Here is a 24,325-nt window from a genome sequence, read left to right on the forward strand (position 1 = left end):
AATATAATATACGTTTATATAAATATAGTTTCGAGGACGGAGGTTATAGAGGTGTCTTTCCTTCTACTTCCGGCTAGTGATTCACTAAAGCCCCTTATAGACTCAAAGGCATTGTTTCATGGGCGAAAGGAGCAACGATCCATATTAGCTCAATGGTAGCTTCACATTTCACTCCTCAGGGACCCTGGGTGCTGTTATTCTGTAGTTTAGATCCAGCACCACATGATGGCAGCAGATGTCCACGTTGATACCTGATGCAGCAGGACGCTTGGTTGAGGTGATGCATCCACCTTAACACCCGACTCTGCCTCGTACCAGATGATGGAGATATGGAGTTTACAGTTGATCAATCAATCCCCTTGTTTTCAGCTCATGTGCCTTTGCGCGTTACTTTCGCCTGTGCTTTATCCTCACGTACGTTCATTGAGAATAAGAACTTCTCGAGAGGAAACCCCGCCCCCCGACAACGGGCCACGCCCCGTCGCTGACGGAGGAAAATCCACTTAGGGGTTGCTATAGTAACTGCACCCCTCCCTCCCGTGCCACTCCTCCTGTGCATCAGGGATGTTGCCTAATACACAAATACACACACACGCGAACACAAACTTTGAAGACACAACACAGCAACACGATGAAAAGAGAAACAGATTTGCAAAAAAAATACACAGGAGTCACTTTTTTTTTTTCAAACACTTTTCATTGTTTTCGCCACATAACTCAAAAACAAAACAGTTATTCCCAGAAACATAAAGCAAGAAAAAGAGAGAAAAAGAAAGAAAGACAGAAAGAAAGAAGAGAGTAAAACTATAGAGAGAGCTTGGCATGCTGTAGCATGCTGCAAACTCACATCATCACCAGGCTCATGGCATACAGCAGAGCTTCTTGGACCCTCCTTTAATTGGGGACCAAAAAATGTAAAACCAAAATACATTGTTCTGCCTCTTGCGGTGCAGGCACATCAGACTGTACCCTTATGTACCCATAATGTTGGGGCGGGCAGGGGGACCAGACACCAACACCAGAAATGTGTATAGTTTGAGGAACGCTGCGTCAGACAGAACAAACAGCAGCAATCCTCCCTGCCCCGCTGGAAGTTGTTACCGATGGCAACGTGCTCCGCCGTCCCGCCAACGTCACGTGGAGTGAGGGGGATGCGCACACATGTTCACACAAACCGATGACCGTTCATGTGTGCACATGCAAACAGACACGGGATGGTTGGTTTGAGACACACACACACACACACACACACACACACACACACACACACACACACACACACACAGTTAAACTTGCTTTCTTCGCTCTATAATAAAATAAAATATATATATATATATATACATATATCACTTCTTTATTCTTCGGCCTGCCTGCCTGCCTGTCAGTGAGGGTCTGTAGCCGTTGGAGGAGAAGCTGGGGAACGCCACAACCTTCTTGCACCATCACACCAAAATCCTTCCAAACACGGAGGAGGACCTCTTAGCCCCACGTGGAGGACGCGATTGGTTTCAACCCAGCGACGACCAATCACAGCCCATGAGTAGATTTCTTTTGGGGCCTCAGCATCACAACGGGTAGCGGACAGCTTTCTGTCCAGACACTGCTCCAATCAAAAGCGTCTTCCTGTTGCTTTCAGATTCAAACGACTGAGATATTACGGTACAAACGCATGCTTTTTTTGTACTTTCATCACTACAAAAGTGCAGACCTCTTGCAAGTGTAGTCACTGTCTTCAGGTAATGTCTGAGAGAGACGCAGGCAGTGATTTATTAAAATGATATTTCGGTCAAAGCCATGTTTCTGGCGTTACACATACAGGCTTGGCGCCGTTGGGTGCAGGACTTCCCCCGGAATCACCTCTGCTACTGACACAGTAGGGGCAGCGCTCTGCCAAGGACACAGACGGAGCTCCATCCATGACTGCTGGGCGTGGAGATGGGAAGAGACGGAGGGGTTGGGGCCTTCAGCTGACGCTGAGTAAAAGAGCTGGATGGGGGGGGGCGCTTGTGTGAAGTTGTGTGAACAAGAGAAGCACAAAAGGCCACGGAGCTACTCGGGGAGACCACGCACACGCCCGGTCCCACAATAATAGAAATAAACCCATTTTAAACACTGGCACACTGCGTGAAGAACGAGAGGAGATGTGTATCAGAGGAGACGAATCTGAGGGATGTGCTGAAAGCAACAACTCGCCAGCCGTCGCACACACACGCTCGCACACGCACGTTGAACCATCGGTAACAACACCCGGGCCAGGCGGAGGAACCAAAAGGCAGGAGTTATAGAAAGAGGGCTGGAGGGTTACAAAATAAAGAATATATCCATCAACATATTGTACATGACAGAAAAACATATGGTAATAAATAAATTGTAAGTTACAAATCTGTTGAGAACTATGATTTAAGATGAAAAAAGTCTATCTCGTCGGTGCTGTCTGCAGACAGTGGAAGCAGACATGTCGCTGTTGTGTCAGCTGCAGCTCTCAGGGCCTGGGGATCAGACCGGTTTGGCCCATTTGGTTCTTTATGTGGAGCTGCTAGAGCTCACGTAAGTCCACCTTCTGGACCGGGTCGGCCCCTCTTGCGTCCGGTCCGCCGGGCGCCAGGTCTCTTTCGGGGACGTTCGGGCCGAGCTTGGGCGAGGATACCCACGGGCAAGCTATAATAATCGGCGGAGCCTTGGTCCTCATCTTCCCCCGCAATCCCTCCCGCCGTGGTGGGGGGGGGGGGGCAGAAGGGGGTACTGCAGGTTTTCTCTGTAATACTCACATGAAATGTATAGTTGTTGTAGCATCAACAAGCTGACTCTGAAAGCGGTGCTGTCTTTAAATAAAAAAGTGAATAAACAAAATAGCCACTCCAATGTTGAGCAGAATCACCATGACAACCAGGAAAGAGCTGTAGGCCTGTGTGGGAGAGAGAGGGAGAGAAATGGGGAGAGTGTCAATAATCGGGACACACACACACACACACACACACACACAGGGCTGTTTTCACAACAACAGTATAACTGTTTGCAGACATTTTTAATCATCCATTTACCTTATTTAACAAAGACATATCTTAGTAGCACATTCCGTGGTTCCGTTATTCATGTAAAAAAAACTGCAATGCGGTATAACAAGAATCATTGAAAAGCAAGAAGAGGGGACCACAGAGCGCCAAATCACCCGTAGGTGGTAAGTTGCTTTATGTGAATTCAAATCACATCGAGCATTTCTTTTCATGAAGGTCGATGTTCTGCTCTATTTTGTCAATGTATTCATATTAAAGTAAATGATGATCAAAGGAGTTTTTGTTGTTGTGTTGAAATAATTAAAAAATTGTAATGACATTGATTGGACCGTGCATAACGCAGGCACATCAATAACCCCGTGGCTGTGTGCTGAATACACCATAGATACTTTACTTGAGTATTGTTGTGTGGTACTAAAACTAATGAAACTAGAGAGTTTGTCGTTATTCTTTTTTTGGTATCGGGTGCACCCCCAAATCAGCCATAACTGTTATACTCAAGCCCATATTCCTTTGGCTGTAAGTGTAAGAAAACACTTATCTTTTCAACAAATCTCAAAACAATGTTGCCCAAGCTGTTTGGAAGAGAAAGGGGAAGAGCTTGGCAATGTTTCCAATAGGATCCCATTGTTTCTTTTGTCGAAGGACCCAGTGTGATGCTACTTCTGAGTGGTTGTCCTACAAAAATACGTCACCCATGCAGAATAGAAAAAATGTGTGTGTGTGGGGGGGGGGGGGGGGGGGTCCTAGATCTTAAGCAGATATGTCGATGCAACTTCTTCAGACAATCTAATAAATAAATAGGTTCAGCGCCCACTGTACCTCCCTCTCCCTCTGGTTTGCTTTGTGTTGGTGGTGCCTGGAAACATGAATAAAAATGTAGCACAAATGTCACAGAGTCAACAAATTGTTATGTTGTATTATTATTTGCAGTGTATTTGCAGACCCGGCAGCAACGGTGATACGTGTTAAGAAGCGCACCGACGAAGGAGCAATTTGCATCTTAAGATAAATAATACAATCCCGCGTTTGGTCCCGCGGGGAGGCCCAGCTCCTGTGTCAGAGTCCGGTCAGAGGGCCAACTCGGCCGCAGAACGGCAGCCCGGACCTGGCAGGAAGTCAGTGTCCTGCTCAATGACACTTAAGCAGATGCTTGCTGACAACCTGGGTCAAGCGGGTTAAGGCCAACCTTTCTGACCACCTGTTCGTTCTGGGTAAATATGGGAAATTGGATCTCGAATGCTCACTGACATCATCATTGATGCAGCGGATATTTATTTTTCGCAGGCAGAATCCCTTAAAATGGTCTCCTTTGTTTGGAAATGTTACATTTCATGAGAATTTACATAAAGTGTGTTTTGGACTACAGTATGGTTTTAATTGAGACTGTGGGAGGAGACAACGGGACTCACTGTGCGCCGATATCAAGCAGCAATAGTGCAACATTGTTGCAAATGAATTTGTCCAGAGTTGGCTGCTAACAAGGTTTCTGCTGATCAATCCGGTCAAAGGCTTATCACAGATCTGCGTCACAGATGATTACCGAACCAGGAGGATGAAATCCTCTGATCATTAGGCTCCTCCGCCTCTATTTAGAAAGGAAATACTGTATGTGCTTTTCATGTAACCGCACACTGTACTACAACACATCTTTCTCTCTTTTAAAAAATGGGATGCTGATTACTGAATAATTGAATAACTTTTCTGTCTGGCTCTCTCATTTATGCCAAAGGACTGTGATCATTCACTATTAGTATTCCCGATTAGTAAATCGTATGAAAACTCAGATCATAGCAACAAGTCAAGTTGTAAAATACACTTATCTGAGGGAACTCTAATTTCTGTATTCTAAATTAAGCTATATTTAGAATACATATATAGTATTGTTATTTTATACCAAACAAACAATATACATTGTGTTAAACTAGTGAGCTTTAGAGAAGCTGCTTGGCAAAAGTATAGTTTTATACACCATATGGACGGCGCAGGCTGCCTACCTCTGCTTGGAGTTTCTATGCTAAGCTAACCTCATGTCGCTCTAGTTTATCTGCTAGCTTTGAGATCTCTTCTGCGAGAAAGTGTATTTCTAAAAAACAATGTGAACAATGTGAAGGAAATATATGGTGTAGCTGTTAACGTTAATTCCTTTTAATAAAATCTCCCACTGGCTTACGTAATTGTTGTATTTATCGACATTATATTTATTGCATTACAGATCTGTATTACACAAAAGTATATATTTCAATCTTTGAGACTGGTAGAGCACATTTATTTCTTTATATATTTTTAGGTATGACATGTGAAAATGCACACTCGGAAACAGCCAAAACAGCTAAACTCACAACATATTGTTTTAAATAACTACTATTTACTTTTCAAAAACAGAGCCGGATTGTTCTTAATCATCCTGGTGTATAATCAATCAAATGCACAGAACACAGAGTAGTAGCCTACTCTTCAGAGATAACTAAATAAAAGATCAGGTTAAGTATAATCACGGAACATATTGTAACTCCTATTTGTTATTCTTTTCCCTTTGCTGAAAAGGAACCACTTTGATGTTGTTAAGATAGAGATGTAATTTAACCTCCCCACCAGCTGACTTGACCCTACCGAACATGTTTTACAACAATGCTTATATTCCTGAGGAAGAAGTAAAGAACAAACAATCATCCTGCCGGACCTGAAAACTTCCACTCTCTTAGACGCAATAATATTACTTCTTTTATGATCTTACCGCAGAAGTTAAGCCAAATCCTTCAGACGAGACGTGTGCCTGACTACTGTGCTGTAATGCTTCCTTTTGTGGCCCACCTCGGACAGCTTTACATAAACTGCAGACCAGCCAAAATGCAGCAGCTTGTGTGCTGCACAACCAGAAAGCGATATTATGTACACACATGTTTTAAAGTCTATTCGTCTTTGGACACATCCCATTCATGGAGGTAACGACTTGGTGATCTGGAGTTGACAACAGCATAACAATACGTATGATATTACTTCATATCTATTGTGATTTCATGTTGTTACTTTCAGGATCTCTCCGTCATCATGATGCTTTTTGTCTGCAAGGAAGGGCTCAGTCATCGGGGTGCACCTCTTCCTCCGGTAGATATGAGCCTTTGGGATGCGCGCAGGTTCATTTTTGTGTTTCCATGATGACGACTGGTTCATGTCTTCCAGTGGACACAGAGGTGCAGAGCTATTTCGGTACAGCGGCATTATACTACATAGAGTTGAAAAAAAGAAGTACGCTTTTTTTAATGCACTAATGCACTTTTGTGTTCCAGTCTTGCGCAAGATGCATCATATCAATGGAGTTTGATTGGCTGTTAACACCCCAACGTTTGCAGCGTATTTATCGGCCTGTGATAGTATCTTTGTGTGCTATGAACCCGTCTTACACAAATCTCACTCTTGCTTCTCTGCAGCAGCAAACATGCACACACACAACCTCCAACCATCCACCGCCCCCCAATCCCCCGCCCCCCTGTCACCGACACACGCCCACCGATTGGCTGCCGTTGATGCAAGGCATAAGCTGTTCCCTAGCAACAGAGCGCTGGTTAACCAATAGGGGGCCTTCTAGTGAGGAAGGGGCTAGTTTGCCAGTGTGCTGTTACTAAGGTGCAGAGAGGACCGCCGGGTTCTCTCTGCCTGTATATCTGTGTTTGGTGTGTTTTAGGCTTTGTGTTTTCATGCAGCAGCAGCAGCAGCAGTCAGTCACTGAACTATTAAACAAGCGACTTCACCCACGGGGGCCGGTCACCACGCTGCTGCAGACTCATTAAAGAGTCATTAAAGAGAACAGGTTGTGTGAGGAGAGTGGAAACTGTGTTTAACAGTTTACACACAAGTGTACGCAGAGCTACCATTTGTAACGTGTGGCTTTCGCTTACAGATGATTTTTCACTTGGTTTCATTAGCTAATGCTGCGGCTGTATCATTATCCAGGATTAGCGTGGTTGGGGGCCGTCCACCCGCCCGACTCAAGACGTAGCCAAAAAATGATATTAAAACGGCGTAATCCCCGCTTGTCCATAGTACAGAAAAAAAATCTTTCTTTATTTTACAAGGTTAAACCTTGTGCCTCTCCCCCAGGATTATATTAATATGTGGGATAACATTGTGTTATGTCACCGGGGATGGAATGTATCCTCGTGACGGTGGGCAATAAGTCCTTTTAATCAAATTAATGTGTGGCAGTGACATGACAGATTTGACAAATGCACCTTACAGTCGCTGTCTGATATAGAGGCAGAGAGAGACACGTAGGGGCCTGGGCACACCGGACACCCCCCAATCATGCAATGTATTAAAAGTATTCAATTGTATGTAACCAAATGCAACGCAGCAAACCTGACCTGATTTCTATGGTTTCAAAGATGCTTCTCATCAAAGTCGTGTTGAGAGATTTTCTTGGTTGGATACAGTGTTGAAAAGGACAAGCTTTTCTGTAAAAGGTGCAGCCGGCTCTCTGTTGAGGATTGGATTTGTGGCCTGAAAGCATCCATGTCAAGCAAGAGTAAACCGTGCCTTCAAAAGGGGACATTTTCGAAGCTGGCTGGGGAGATGTGCTGCCATCGACTGTTCGTTTAAAAAGACCATCTACAAACCGTTTGGGACATTGTGCTGTCTGCTACGTAGACACAGGGAAGGGCAGGTGGATAATAATAAAGGAATCTTTATACAACCGCAACAAATGAATACGTGCAAATACATTAGATTCCCTTGAAAGCTTTTTTTGTGCTATAGATTATGTCGTTGTACATAGAGAACCATTTCAGAACTGACACCCTTTTTAGTAGTTGAACTTGTATTGATTGACTTGCACAAGAAAAATCCTTGTGATGTGAATTCGAGCCCTCACTGTTTTAGAACTTTTGATCCTGTAAAAATGGTCTCCTGACCCTCTGAACACAGAGGCCAGAGAGGAACAGCAGCCCTGCGGCCGATGAGGACTCGGAGTCTCACTGAAGGACCTGATGTCATGCCCCCAGAACAATACACCAAGAAACCCCTTTGATTCTCCTCATTCTTTACCCTGCAAGTGTCCACAGGGGCCGAGAGTTCATCAGTGAGATCTGGTCACGGCAAAGATTTGAATTCTCCAAAATCTGCACTGATGGAATTTCTCAGCAATATAACGTTATGGGGGTCAGCTGATCTGGCAGTGATCATTGGTTGGCCGAGGGGAGCCCTGTAAACGAGTGCTCTCTGTAGTGCTGTAAAAGGGGGGTAAAGTGTGACGTGTCATTATTTGAGACTGCAATATCAGGTGGCTTACCGAGTTGCCTTTGCTCTGCGTGAGGCTATGGTCCTGCTGCTCCGGTAGGATGGGGGAGGACCTCAGAGGGGGGGAGAGGGTGAGGTCCCGACGCAGAGGCCGTGAATCCATCATTTCCCCCGCTCGGTCCGGCTTGTGCGCTGAGTCTTTGCCCCCCTCTCTGCCCTCTTTACCCTCCCTCCCCTCGCGGTTCTTAGGCCTCTGGCGCTGCACTGTGTGCGAGCGGCCCTCTCCGTGAGCGTGACTATGCCCGGGCGTCTCCTCCCTTTGCCCATCGGGCTTGTGGGTAGTGGAGTCTCTGGGCTGTAAAGGCTTCATCTCCATCTCATAATTGCTCATTTTCTCCTCATCCTGCTCCAGCAGCCGCCCCCCCCGACCGTGCACGGCCCTGTGCCCCGAAGTCCAAGAGGCCGACGAGGCCGACTCCACCCATCTGTCCCCTCTAGCCTGTCTGTGATTGGATGATCCATGCTCCCGGGACTTGTGATTGGCGGAGCTGTGTTTGTGTCCATTGGTCCGGCTCACTCCTGGTCCGCTGAGCCCGCCTCCCCCTTTCGACAACCCCCCTCTCCTCTTGTCCTCGCTCCAGCTGTTGGCCCGTGGGTGCTCCCCCTTCCCTCCTCCGCCACCCCCTTCGACTCCCCCGCTTCCTCCCTCCATCATCACCTGGATCTCCTTCTGCCCTCCTCCTCCGCCTTTCTCACTTTTTTCTCCACCCTCCTTATTCTTGTCCCCGTGGTCCACGGCGGTCTGCCGGTGGAAGCGGGCACTTTTGCTTCGCTGGGACGGCCGGGCCGGGGGAGGCGGGGTGTGGGGCGGTGAGGAGGAAGGGGGGCTGAGGTCAGGGGTAGCGGCGTCGTTCGAGGGGTCGTCGGAGCCCGCGCTCTTGACGTAGAGGTCCGGGCTGTCGGTGGTGCCGGCGCTACTCGACAGCCCCTCGCCCTCAACCTCGCTGGACACCTGGCGTTTGGGGCGCTGCACCTCCATGCCTGCAAAGGACAGATGACACCAGAAAGGAGACGGACATTTTTGGTTTACTTGTTAGCATTGCACAACTGCCGTTTAAATGAAAGCTTCGGTAAAGTACGGTGGCCCTGAAGTGCGAAACACAACGGCAAATAGGAAAACACAACGAAATTAACTCCTTCTGATTAGACAGATGGTTAAAAGACAGACAGTCCGTCTGTCCAATCAGAAGCGTCCGTCCTGTGCTTCCTGCTATAAGGCCCTACCCTTTCCGTAAGGAGTTAATTTCGTTGTGTTTTCCTATTTGCCGTTGTGTTTTGCACTTCAGGGCCCCCGTAGTACAGCCAATAATGACATGCACATTATTTCGGAAAGAATTTTCTGAAAAAACATTTTGGATCCCCATCGACAAAGAACACAAAACCACGACCAAAAAGAAGACAGGTCCATCAAATCAATTACACGGCATGCAGAGAGGCACGGCAAGGCCCGTATGAGATTTATACCTTAGACGGCTGGCCCAGAGTCGAGCGTAAACCAAAGCCATCTTAGTGATGTAACTATTTAATCTTTTAAATTAACATTTTTTATCTACTATAAATCTCTCAACGGAGTAGGAAATCTGGGATGATAAAAACGATTTTTAATCCTAACCATTTTTGCACATGCCCTTAGTTTTTATCTGCAAACAAATGCATGGGAAACGGTTAGGCACGCGATGGGACACACGATGGGGCACGCAATGGGGCACACGATGGGGCACACGATGGGGCACACGATGGGACACACGATGGAGCCCAGGATGGACGACATCAACACAGACAAAATGTCACCACGGCTTCTTGTTTACGTGTCCTCGCGACAGAAACAGACAACCGCTGAGAGGAGAATAGATGGCAAAAGAATCATCTCAGGTATCCGTGTGTGGGAATGCGAAGTCAGAGTGTATGTGTGTGTGTGTGTGTGTGTGTGTGCATGTTCTCGTGGGTAGGTTACCTGTGGTGCTGTACGAATGTGAGTGACAGTGGTACCAACTCAAAGCTGGAGGGTGGCTTAAACCGACCTTTATCACCGTGGCACACACACAAACATGTGTTTTGTTAACGTGTGTCTGCTTGTTGTTGCCTCTTGTTGATTATGAAAATGCATGTTGTGATTTTGCTTAGTTGTGTTTGCTTAGTTGTGTGTTCCCACCATTTCCTGGGTGCTGGAAGGAAGGAGAGAACTGCTTGGCGGTGACCCTCGCCATGCGACTCTCCTCCTGGGCTTTCTGAGCGGCTTCCACCGCTGCCTCAGCTTTGCCCTGCGAATGAGCCGTCCTGATGCACAGAGGACAGGGGGACAGAATATGAAGCGCCACATAAATAAAATAAACTTTTCACTTTGAATTTTCATCATCATTGGTTGTTATTGGAGTCCAAAACAAATTCCTTTGAGGGAAAAAGGTGCAGCGGGGAAGGAAGGAGAAAAGGTGATCCTGTTCAAAAGAGAAGAACTGTACTGAAAAGCATTGTCCCAAAGTGCTTTGATAAAACAAGATAACCAAGCTTTGAATACACCACAGTATTTTACTTTTTCACTGGTGTAGCCCGGTTTACTATAAAGTTAGCAAAACTAATATTAATACACACAACACTCTAAAACAAACTAGTTCAACATTAGTAATAACTTCATCACTCATTGCCCGAACGAGGCCACTTCTTCATTTTTCTATTTTGTGTTTTTTCTCCCTCGCGTTTAGGAGCAGTAGTAAGATAATTTACCATTACTCACTACACGTTTTTTTATGCTTTTAATTTAAAAAGATGTTATTAATTCTTTATCATTTTGAAGGCCAGAAACAATTCAAATTCCTGTGTGATAAGTTACAGCTATTTGAACATTTTTGAGCTATAAGTCTTTTGAGTTGTGATGATCCGGTGGTAGTGTGCGAGCGACCGGTTAGCGGAGAAAAAAAACAAACACATGTTGATAGTGTTTTTTAAATTACTTTCACTGCCAGAAAGGATACACACTGATGCACACCAACCGTTGGAGATTAAAATAAAAAAAATCAAGAACTGACAATTTAGCATTAGCAAGATGGCTGGTCTGTTAGCTGAATGCTAACAAGCCATTTATTAGCAAGCAGAAAGGCACGTTTTGAATTCATTCCTTTGATAAAGTAATATTTATAAGTCAATCTCCATGCAGAACTTGGAAACTGTCGCCGTGACGGTGGTTGCTAGGAGCAGCCACCCGTCAAGACGATGCTAGAAAAATGAACCACCAATTGCAGCTGCCAAGATCTGAGCTCGACCTAGATCTGACGTTTTAATAGGAACTCAAATGATAAATCTCCAGACTCGCATCTCCATTGAGCACAGGTATATAATTCCTTGACAGGTAGTACTACATACAGTGTATACCGCTTCATTCGTATCTGACTCATCGGCTCCATTGTGTGATTTTGTGGCTGAAAATCCGATTATAAAAAGACACCTGAGCCAGAAAAACGCATACATGAACAGCGTGAAATACGATATTACATGATACCTCACACAGTAACTTATTTATTGCAGAGCTACAGTATGTATTGTATTCCTCTTTTTAATCATTTTCCTGAAAATGTGTTTACTCTCACAAAATAATTCCTTTCTCTGGCTGCTTTTCACATCTCCTTCCTCCCTAACTGCTCCTTTGCAGCATGTTCACATCACCCTCGCTCGTTATTTCCTCCCATGTTCCATTATACCTTTTTCTAAATGCTCCTTCTATCTTCACCACAATCCCCTTTCATCTGCTTCTTGATCAGAAGCAGATTGATTCATCTCTTTCTCTCGCTTATATCAAATACATGTTTCCTATCAATTAAAACCCTTCTCTCACCTTTGTCTCCCTCTTTCACGGTCTTTTCGAGGAGCTCTCGACTTGTGTAAAAAATCCTCTCCAACACGCCTTATTTTCTCTCTCTGCGCAGTAACAGTCTTGATGCAGTGTTGCATGTTGATGGCTATTGATCCCCCCCCCCTCCATCCTCTCTTTGCCCCTCGCTGCGCTCTCTGCCAGTTCTGCTTTGCCAGGGCCCGCGGTATACTCAACACTACCATGTGTGCGTGAGCGTGCATGCCGGTCGCGGGGGAGGTAAGGTGTGAGAAGAGAGGAGAAGACCGAACCAAATGATATAATCGCACGCTGACATTTTTGACAGAACTCTCATGTTTCCAAGGTTTAAAGGGCATAAATAACCCGTTTTCCATGCGAATGTACTCTTGGCACAACCTGCTCTCACCTTGGTGCTCACACCAAACCACCAAACACTCTTTATTATACCCCCCCACCCTCCCTCCCTCCGCCTCCTCGCTCTCTCGCTTTCCCTCACAATTTCCTGTCCAACTAGTAGTCAGCTCGGGGAACAACGTGTTTCAGGATGAATCAACTGCCTGGAGATAAAACAGAAGCCTGTTCGATGGGAGCTTGGTGGTGCAACACACCACATTATGTCCTAGTAAAGAGCTACAGATGGATGGCAAGAGGAGAGGAGTGAAGTGACGAGGAGGGAGGAAGGCAGGAGAGATGAAGGAAAGGTGCCGAGGATGTAACTGTGAAAGACATGGGGAGAAACAGAAAGGGAAGAAAAAAGATGGAGTTAAAAAGGGATTACGAGTTCAACATCCATGAATCATTAGCAGATGAAGTGCCTGGAAGGATCGACATGATTCCCCAGACAAAAGTGGAAGGTCATGACACAAAGCAGCGGGGTTTATGAGAGAGATGGTTGAGCTGCAATGCACTAAATAGAGTTGCTCATTCGCTCCGCTGTGGTCTCTTACAGGACTGTTTAGCAAGCCCATTATGTTCACCATATAACGCGCAAATTAAAAATATTCACCTCATTGGGGCATTGGAGAAATAGTCAAGCAAGCCTCTGGGGAACATGAATGTCTCTATACAACTCCATAGCCATTCTTTTAAAAGTTGTTCAATCTGGACCAGTGGTGAACCAAACCATCTCCAGAGCAACGGCCCTTGTGTGGAAAAAACACACACACACAGGGAGAGAAACACACAGCCGCTGAGGTTAGACGAGGAGAGAGAGTCTAATCCAGGACTCAGGCTAAGCTACTCCATCATCTGCGTCATTACTCTGAACCAGCTGATGAGGGTGATTCATACCTGAATAACTAACTGGGCTTTCCGGTGTGCATCACTGCTTATAGTGTGTGTGTGTGTGTGTGTGTGTGTGTGTGTGTGTGTGTGTGTGTGTGTGTGTGTGTGTGTGTGTGTGTGTGTGTGAGTGGAGCTCACTGCTGAAACCAGGTCATATGATTGCGGTGAATGACTCCATCCACTCAACATGGTGAGTCACCAGTGTGGTTATCTGGTGCCAACAAATCACAAACCACAACAACAACAACCAACTTATCACAGGTTGCCTTGTGGCCACATCAGTCAACACATGTGACCACCTTCATCGCGCCAACTATCACACACACACACACACATAGTAATGTGGGATGTACTATGACATCAGGCACGTTGTCAGATGACATAGACTTTCTACCAGGTGTGGGAGCCAAACCTGACCTTTGACCTCTCTGCTCCCCGACATGCAAATCAACCTCAAGAAGTTGGATAAACGTTCACAAAAAGAACTGCGAACATGTTGAAACACAACATGAAACACACAAGTGCGCCAGAAAAGTTGGACAAAGTGCTGAATCATCCTTGAACCAGATTGCGGTCATTTAGATCCATGAGTATCTGCAGCTAGCGTCCTGTGACTGTGTTTCACCTCTCGGCGTGTTCTCCTGGTGTTCACAAGGAAATACCCTGCTCTGCTGCTCTGGGGGTTGGCCAGAGAGGGAGAGGCTGTTCTGCTGTCTGTATCTGGGTTACATATTCCTGCGTGTGTGTGTGTGTGTACCACAGAAAACGAGCTGGTTTAAAAACGAGGCTACAACTGCACTGTATGTACTGTACCTCTCCATTATCGGAGACATTTGGCAACCTGCATCACCTCTCTGGAACGTCTGCGCTGAACTTGGCAAACATTCAGAGCATCTCCATTTTCATGGAGTTTGTTAAAAATGTGCCAAGAGCGCTTGTTGCATAAGACCTCATAAAAAAAATATTTCATGGAAATTCAGATTGACACCTACTAAAAGTAGATGTTTCTAAGGAGACAACATCAATCCGGCTTCATAACGCAAGGCAAGAGGTATAGAGTGCAATAGGTGAACCACAGTCATCAGTTAGAAAGTCCACGCATTCTAAACTCTTCTGGATTGGATCGGAGAAAACAGATTCCAATCTCATTAGAAGAATTTTAACTTTTTTATTTATTTAGGAGGTTTACAGCCTTTCTCAAGCAACGTTGCGGATCTCATCCCAGAAAGGATTGGCAAAATGCAAAGATCCCTCGCACGGCTCAAAGCTGGAGTAATCTGCTAAGAGTTGTTCAGATTCACGTCACATTGGACAGAAATCAATAAACCAAATTCTCTAGGGGAAAAATCTGATATCATTGGGAGCTGAAATAAACTCGTCCACTCACGTTATTTTGACCGAATGAAATGACACACTGCCTCCCTCTCAACAGTGGCATCCAATAACTAACTGAAACACATGCACCACACATACATTAACATAAACACACCGCAATTAGGAGTAATTATATATTTTACCAACAAATGGTTGAGGTTTACAGTCAAATTAATTCAATTAGATAGTGTATTAGAGAGAGCTATTAGCACTAGTTAGATATTGTCTTGTCACATGATCAAATAAAGACTTGAGATTGGACAACATTTACACACATTTTACCCAGAAATCCTTATTGCATTTCTATATCTGGCAAATATACCAGAGCAAATAATATACATTTTTCATATTTTAATATTTATTAACAAAATGTGCCTTTGTGGTGTTTTTTTTGCTGGCCATAAGAAAATATTTTATAATCATTCATCCCTGTGCATCCAACTATGTTTGGCATTGTAATACGTGTTTTATATGTGTATAGAAATGGTTTGTATATGCATTAGCAAAAAGGCCTACCTCGGATTTTCCGTTGAGGGAAGGGTAAAGACAATTTTGCACTGTACTTTTTTACTTGAGATCGGTGTTTAAGCATGCAAAAAGTGGCATCCTACTTTAACAAAGGACACTGGGTCCCTCCCGCAAAATAATTTAAGCACCGCTCCTCCCTTGTGCATGAGCTCCTGTCCTCCAAAAAGCCAAAGCAGCACAATCCTCCTCAGCCTAAGTGAGGATCTGACTGAGGATAATTACGTCTTTTCCTTAAATGGGCCAGATTCACCTAGAACATGTTTTCTCCTGCATTACGGGTACGGATTTCATACAAAAGATAGAAGAAGAATTATAGTAATTATATTAATTTGTTATCGTTGGCTTTAGGTTTCAATCAGGACAGAAACTGCCTCCCTCTGCGTGAGAAAAACAACTGCTGTCAGATAAATGCTGGAGCAAATATCTTGCTCATGGGTTTTCAATAGTTAATAAAAGTATCACCTCTTATTTGACAATGGAATATTGTTACGTAAAGAATAATATTATACCTTTGAAGAATATATCTTTATCCCTCCTCTGACGTTCTCCCTAAGGGTTCTTCCCTTTTTTACCCATGGAAAGGTTTTTCATCTTTTTTTTTTTTTTTTAAACAAAATACAATTTTGAATTGAACTGAATTGCTCGAGGTCTCAAATTGTTGCATTATAAAAACGGGAAAGGCTCCGAGCGAGGAGAGATCACACCGTCTTCCTTTCATTCTTTTTCATATGAACCGTGTGACATGAGTTAGGTGAGCGGCTGTAGCGAGCTGTGGCCTCAGCAGAAGGCTGTCGTCAGGACTAATAGGATTGGATCGTTAGGGATTCGACTGGTGTAACCTCTTGTGTGTGTGGGTGTTCGTACGCGAGCGTCTCTGCTGCACAATGCAGACATCTCTCTCTCTCTCTCTCTCTCTCTCTCTCTCGTGTGGCTTTCTAATGGTCTTTTTCTCTCCAACACCGTTTTCATCTATGCGACTGACTGAGGAGATCGTCCATCTGCATCCCAACGGGGGATCTTCTCTTGAACACGTGCCAACACAATGCATATATGTACATACATGAAGTTAGTTATCAACCGTGATGTCAGTGCGTGACACAGTATTGTTCTGTTTCAAGATTCCAAATATAAAACACTTCTTACTTTTTATGGATTGTTAACTTAAAGGAAGATCTGCAGGGACACTGCTGGTGGTTTGTGAGCTGCTCTGCTTGTTGTAGTATTGCTTGTGGGGGTTGTTCTTAAATCTCTTAAAGTCCATCTGCTTCAGATACATTTGTTTTTTTCTTTTTAAAAGTTTCTATGGTATCATGGAAATACTGTTTGAATAAGGCCACAGGCAGTGGGCAAGTAAGGTAGAAATTTCTATTATGCGAACCATCTTTTGGCGGACATAAATTGCACTGTGAAATGAGATTGCTGTAAAGCGAATTTCAGCAAAAGAGCAGCCCAGTGGTAGAAATGATAACATGTGTGATCAGGACTAGTGATAGAATTGTGATTCTTTTGACTTTTCCTCCTGCCGGGGAGAAGGGAAAAAGGAGCTGAGCCTTTGTTCTGCCGTTAAAGCCCACTAAAGCAAGCAGCAAATCGCTGAGTTTGTAAGTTGAACTCATTATCAAAATGTTTACGTCGACAATTATTTAATTTCCATATCCAAACCTTGCCGCTACAGACCAAACTGCAGATGTTTGAAAAAAGAAGCCTGGACCACAAGTGCTACCCCAAAAGCACAGTGGCCATGGCCCTGTGACCTGAAGTGGGTCATAGCCCTACTTATGATGGGCACCCACATGACAAGAATATCAATGCGTATCCATGATTACAGGTCCCAGGATAGCTAATTAGTGTCTCAGTCCTGAGCCGAAAAACAAAAATTGTTGCTTTATATTCCTGGCCAAACATCATTGATCTCCATCATAATGCAGAACGGGGCCATCCACAGGGGTGTAGATGTGTAGAGCCAACTCCTCAAACAAAAGCCTGCACAAAAGACTACCTTTATTATCATAAGTATTGTCATTTTATTATCATAAGTATTGTCGTTTTATTATCATAAGTATTGTCGTTTTATTATCATAAGTATTGTCGTTTTTCCACTGAATGTGGTGTACTTGAGGCCAAGAACACCATGGAGATGTAAATGTCCCAAACGTAAAACATTTTCAGCATTATCACGCTAGCAGCAGGTGGACATTGGTACAACAGAAACGGAGAGTACGCGTCCATGACATTTGAATTTGTGATCAAAGTGTGTTTGCGCATGTATTGCGTGGACGTCCACAGCCCATCAATGGGAACTTGTCAAGACCCGCCCGCGCAGCCACAACCCAAACCAGCAGCGGGAAGAACACGTGCTCCTCCCATCTGAGAGAAGAACCAACGCTTAAGATGGAAGGTGAGGAATATCAGAAATGGTCATTGCTCATCACTTTGCACATTGGAATCATTTTTGCTCAGTTCGGTTCAACGTTTCGACGACTGGCAATGAACCTCATTCCCCTTTCTCTGACCCAAGTAATCGCACCACTAGTGACAATGGTGTATCAGGGCAGTGGTGTGGTGGTTACCACTGTTGCCTTACAGCACAGGTGTCAAACTTAAGGCCCGATTCCGGCCCGCCGGGGGGTCCAGTGCGGCCCACTTTGACTTTGCTATTGTGAGAATTACATAAATTGCATAAATTGAGAGAGAGAGACATAAATTGCATAAATTGAGAGAGAGAGACATAAATTGCATTTCTGTAAAAGTAGCTGCTATTCCTAAAAGTCCACTGGGGGTTTCACTCTGTGAGTGAGCGCATGCGTTAGACAGGTCGGTCACCAACGCAGTGCTGGTAGATCACTTGCTATTGAAAAAATATATATATCACATCGGGTCACCACGCATGCGCCACCATCAACCCCATTATTATTATTCGGGCGAACTGCGCGAGGAGGTGGGGGTAGATCGCCATGAGCGCCCGCTTGAAAATGACTGTGTTCCCCGTCGACCATCCACTCCCCACCCCGTCGGCAGGACCATCCAATTTGGAGCATTTACCAAAAAAACTGATCCCATCTTTGTAGGTTTGCTAGACATGATGCATAGTTGCAAAAGTTGATTGGTGTTCAGAAGTACAACACGTGACTTTAAACCTTTTCAAACCAGTAAGAAGGGGCTAAAAAACAAACACAATAACAAAGTACTTTAAATGTTTTGCAGAAAGATTTGTGTTGATGTAGAGAGTGCCGGGATATAAGGGACTTTCAAGCTCTATGGTAATGTAAAATTACCTGTTTACCTAAATTAGCCATGACCTATACTGGACATACACACAAACCAGACATTTATTTAAAACAAAGGAATGGAGGGAAATTACAAACAAGAGAGTCAGATCCCCACGAGGCCAGTACCTGGACAGAGCGATCTCTGCCTTCTGTCGGGAGATGTCGGCTGCTTTCTGTGCTCCCTCCACGGCTCGGTCCACCTTCTCTCTGATCTTACTGGCCCGGAGTGGGATCAGGTTCTTCCTTTTGCCGCTCACCAGGATGTTCTGTTTGTACTTCCCTTCCTCTTTGGTGCCATCGGGAAACGCGGTGCAACCGTAGCCGTGGCGCTTGTTGCTGAGCCACTCCCCCTCGTACTGGAGGCCGTCGGAGCGTCGACTGACACCGAATCCGGTCCGCTTGTCGTTCTTCCACTCCCCACAGTAGGTCTCAGTTGCTGTGGCGTCCACGTCGTCGTCTGCGACGGCCAACTCTGCGTCTGCGTCTCCAAGACTGGAAAAGGTAAGAGGTTGTACGGTGGGTTCAGTGTTTTTTTTTTGTTTGTTCAATTAATACAGAAGGACAAATGAAGAAATAACAATATATGCAACTTTTAAGGGTAGCTAACAGTACTTAAGTTGGCGACCACACCATAACAACAAGGCTCCCGAAAGCCTGACTCATGCTTGCAAAGAAATACTTCCCAGATTAAATTTCCCTCCTAAAACCATGGAAATGGACACCACTTGCAGAGAGAAATTATAAGGGTGTTTCTGAAAATATTTCAGTACAATTGAAACAAATATTAAAATTAAATTCCCAAATGAAAAATTCTTATTTTTTTGGGATGTGTTGTGAAGAATTCACATCTCAAGAAGGTGCTTTACTGATGTTTCCCCCTCATTGCCTCGTCCTTGCCCCCCTCATGGTCAGCCACTGCTCAGTCTCTCTGAAGTTGCTAAGGAATAAGTGTTTTGCTCAACGAGCTTTCACAAGCTTGTTTTTATCTCGCCTCTTTTGGTCCATTAATTAGATCTCTACTTCCTTTTAGTACGTTTTCCCTGGCAGAAGATTTTGCGCTATGATCTGTTCAAATAGGAAGAGTATCTCTCACATCCATCAATAACTTATTAATTGCAATGCCTTATATAAAAATGTTGCGTTTGATCTTGCACTCATACAGTAGCCTTCAGAGGTTGTTTTTTACATGTAGAATTATGGTTTGGTTTAAGAGCTGTGGAAGAACACAGCTGTGTGTTGTTGAGTAACTTGTGGCCCCTCTCTTCAGTATACTTGGAATTCCAGAGGTCTTTCCAAGTACGAGATTATTTAAGTTAACGGCTCAGTGTGACTACAAGCCGGTCTGCTCAAAGTAAACCCAGCGGAGCAGAGAGACAAAGACAACAGGATTATCGCTGGATATCACAATGTAAACCTTTTTTCCGGCCAACGCACTAGTAAGCTGACCTTTTGACCTATTAGCCCCTTTGGGCCGCGGGCCAATCCATTTTACAGTCGCTTATGTAGGACAGGTGCCGGTTGTTGCATTGATGTCCCTCACGCGAAGGACGGCAGCTCTTTTCGGGCACGTCATCCCTCCTCGTCCTCTCACTCCACCTTCCTCCCCACTGTCATTCATCCCATTACCTCACGACAGAGTTTATTTTATTTTTATTTTTTCAATGCGGGGAACAAAGGGATTCTGGCACTCTTGAGGAAGGACAGGGTGGCCCAAAGCCCTATCAACGGTATGGGATGATTTTGACGTAATATGTGGACATATAAAGCAGTTTTGAGCATTTAAATCCTACATCATCCACTCTGGTTGTTACCTTATAGTAGAGTTTATATCCGATGCAGCCGAGGACACGGTGCTCATCCCAGCCTCACTCCTGAAGGAGCTCTGTTTGGACCTCTGGGAGGCCAAAGAGCTTCTGGACTCGGACTTCCTCAGCTTGAGCCCTGAAAGGATGGACCTCCGGAACAGCCCGCCTTTCCTCTTCCCCTTCAGCAGCTCGGCCTCGCTGTGTGCCGTCAGCACGAAGCCCCCACGGGACACGGCGGGACTGCTGCCGCTGCTGCCCGTGCTGCACATGGACACGCTGGTGGTCAAAGTGCCAGGACCGGGGGGAGGACCGGGGACCACCGCTCCGGTCCGGTCCAGCAGAGCTGTGCCGTTGCTGTTCTCCGAACCGGAGCGGAGAGAGTTTATAGAAGTACGGAGAGGGGAGCGGATGACGGCCGCCATGCCGTAGGGCACACTTTGGCGAACTCCATAGCCGTGTCGCATCCCGCCAACCCACTGGCCTTGAAATGTTCCTAAAGAAAATGGAGAAAACACTATCAACGCCAATGCAATATATGATTCTATGTGTGAATATGGGAATTTAGTGCTTTCAAGCTTACTGCTGCACAGGGTTTGAGAAGAGCAGAATTCATTTGCCACATGGAGTGCAGCTAAGGGGAATATGACTTTCCCAATTTTGATCCCACAAAGCTTTGTTTTTACAGGTGAGAAACAGTTGTCGCTGGCAGTAGACCAAGTGATGAGTTATACACTTGAATACAGATGTATTTTTGATCAAATTACTCAACAAAGTAATAAATTGAGTACTTGTACTGTATTCTGTCTATTGACTCCCATCCATTTCCAATGTGTCTCTCTGCACAACACATACTTACTGCTGCATAACTGTCCTTTCATCCCTGTGTTGCTGAAAACTAGGCCATCTGATGATGTGTGTTTCTGTCATTCCTCGCTCTCTCGCGCTAACACACAGACACACACACACACACACACACACACACACACACATTGAAACGGAAGTGTGTGATCCAATAAGAGTGCAAGTGATCCATCCCGCCTGCCCGTACCTCTGATGTAACAGCACTCTGATTCATTCTGTTGCAAGCACACAAGCTCCCAACCAAACTACACGACCATATAAGGAGTTTGACCACGTTCTATCTCCATCGCAAATACACACACAAACGTTTCCCTGGTGGGCTCAAGTGTCAGTCAAGTGGGGAGCGCGGAATTAAACCAACGCTGAGAGCCAATTGTATTCTTGCTCACGATCTCAAAAAGCACATCCACGGGAAAAAAAGAGTTAGAAGGTGTGTTATCTCTGAACCTGCCATTACGACAATATGTTGCCTCTTATCCTATCCAACAAACACACACACACACACAAAGAAAGGGCAATGTTGGTGTCATAGCCAGCTGGTCAGCACATCTGGCCAGGCCTTTGTAATCATGTCAGCACACAGCTGTAAGACCATATGACGAACGGATCAAAGAGAACACAGACAGACAGACACGTACAAAGAAAAAAACACCCATGCAGCCGCGTGACTAGATTACCGTTTCATTAAATGCCCGCTAGCGTGGTGGAGCAGGAGAGCTACGAAGTGGAGCGACAGTCTGATCCAAAGATCACCTGTGTCTGCTGACCGTGTAGAAACAAGTAGAATCAGACATGGCGGGAAGGGGGGGGCAGATAAAACATCAGATGTCTGTCAAAAGGCTCAAGTCCAAGTGCATTCCAAATTCATTAATGTCAAGTTTTGTTTGATTTTTTCCAGATCTGAAGTCATCATATTTGGGTCATGAGATGAAGTCATGTGATTGAAGTCCACGCCATTGGTAAAAAGGAAACATTTTTATGATAACACTTATTATAAGTAATATTATAATGCTTTCTATTACATTACAGGTCATTTAGCAGACGCTTTTATCCAAAGCGACTTACATTACATTTTTAACCCATGAGTTATCCTACAACCGACCAAAATGAAGTTAAAAGAATGAACTGAATTGAACAAAAGCTGAACATCATGACCGTAGCATTTATCTCAAGGCTGTTTGATCAGAGCGCATCAGTCCTATTTACAGTGTGAGTGAATAAATGAATGTTATGAGAGTTTGTGTTGAAAGATTTTACTGGACACCGTTGTGAAATCATTGAACAGGACATGCTTGCAGATCAGAGTTGAAACACAGTGGAAGTCACGCGTCAAGCCTACCCAAAGGATTCCTCCTTTGGCTTGGAAATATATAGTTGTCACAATCTGTGTCCCCCCCCTTCCTCAGGAGGGGGCGCCGAATCAGCTCTCACTGGTCACTTCCACGTCACAGAGAGAGAGAGATCACATTGTCATCCATGATTGAAGGAGATGGAAGAGACACATAGTCAATAAAACCTCATAACATTAGTTCCTGCAGCCACCATCCTAAACGCTACGTGTCAGTTCAAAAAGGTCACAAACTGTGTCCACTAAGACAGAACATTAACTGAATATACCCAACAGTTTTCTTTTGGCTCTTTTTGTGATTCCTTGGAAGCATATACCACCTACTACCAGTAGTGTTTGAGTAAATCAAATATTCAGTTGGGCACTTTCTCAAATGGGCATGTCGCTCTCCATGGTGCTGAAACACACATTTTGCGATGCAGGCTGCTGGTGCAAATCAAACTCATATACAGTTTGTGTGTGTTAGCATGCATTACATGGAAACCCACGGATAACATCTGCAATACTCAAGAACTCACTTCAAAGTAAAACAAATGAAAACAATTTGACAAGCAACAGCATAATCTCCCTCCCTTCCTACTCTACCTCCTTGTATGTAAAAGCCTCAACCTCAGGCCGTATGGTTGAGGTGGGAATCTGCTTCACAACTTACATGCCTAAATTATTTCAGTGATTTTTCCCAGAGTCCCAACAGGAAGCACTCTCGGGACCTCGGTAGCCCCGGCCAACGCTACAGCCGGCACGAGGCGGCCACACAAAAAGAGTTAACGCAGGGAGATCAAAGCAGCGGAAACATCACAGAGGCACAGCGACTTGGCCAAACTCCCCAGGCTGAATTCATAATTGTCTCTTCAACAAATGCATGCGTCTGTTTATTTCTATCTATTTTGTCTCTTCTGTCTATTTCTAGGTCTCCTCCGGTCCGTGTCTCACTCTTAGGATACAGCAGTCAATGACGCTTGTCAAAATCTGAGCATTCTGGCGGTATTATCTATGTCTGGTGTTCTATCCTTTCACTTGTTCCAGAGGATTCAAAGTGGCTCATGCGCAGTAATATTACCGCATTGTAGCCTCTTTTACTACTTCACACCTCAAATTATTTATCCATGAAGCACAGCAGCAAGAAAAAGCGAGCACAAAAAAAAAACGCACTATAGAAGTTTAAATTGGTTGTTTTATGAATTATTTATGTGTTGTTTCACCACGTCAGCACTTGCATGTCAGAGTCTGTCTGTGTTTGTGTACGTGAGAGAAATGGGGGCGGACGGATAAGATTAAACGACACAAGGTCAAGTCTCGCACGCAGTTTAGTTTTTGTCTCAGATTGTTCGTGCCAGTAGCAACATTTTCAGTTCTTCATTTCTTCCAAAATGCTCCACAACCACAACCAAGACATGTATAATTACAAGATTTATAAATGTTTTTTCTTTTGCATCATCTCCTCTTCCTAGTGTAAAGGCACAAAAATTCACCATCAGTAACTAATAAAGCAAGAAGAATTGATTTCACACAGTGCACCCTGTATTCTTAATATATTGTATAATTTTACAATACATCTGTGAGGGGAATGTGCTTTCCCAAAACCAAAGTGAGACTTTTTATACCTTCCTCTTCCACACTCAATTCTCCTACTTGCTGTATGCTGCACTGTGCCACTCCAAGGGCGCCCAGGGAAAACTCCCTCATGAGTATGGGAGTCCAGTTAATATCGTATCAGCAGTGAT

The 24,325-nt window shown here is 44.7% G+C and overlaps 1 protein-coding gene across 1 annotated transcript in view; it reads right to left on the reverse strand.

Moving 5' to 3' along the window:
- Positions 1 to 675: 675 nt before the first annotated feature.
- The window catches only part of LOC120809326 (junctophilin-3), a 34,230-nt gene continuing 10,580 nt past the window's right edge, over positions 676 to 24,325 (reverse strand). The window contains exons 2-6 of the mRNA XM_040163040.2: positions 20,399 to 20,885; positions 18,714 to 19,079; positions 10,462 to 10,586; positions 8,302 to 9,290; positions 676 to 2,905 (exon numbers count right to left, since the gene is read on the reverse strand). Of these exons, the coding sequence (XP_040018974.2) occupies positions 2,825 to 2,905; positions 8,302 to 9,290; positions 10,462 to 10,586; positions 18,714 to 19,079; positions 20,399 to 20,885 (2,048 nt within the window). The 3' untranslated portion in view covers positions 676 to 2,824. The remainder of the gene's footprint in view (positions 2,906 to 8,301; positions 9,291 to 10,461; positions 10,587 to 18,713; positions 19,080 to 20,398; positions 20,886 to 24,325) is intronic.

This window comes from Gasterosteus aculeatus, chromosome X (assembly GCF_964276395.1).
Source record: "Gasterosteus aculeatus chromosome X, fGasAcu3.hap1.1, whole genome shotgun sequence".
NCBI classification, from domain to species: domain Eukaryota; kingdom Metazoa; phylum Chordata; class Actinopteri; order Perciformes; family Gasterosteidae; genus Gasterosteus; species Gasterosteus aculeatus.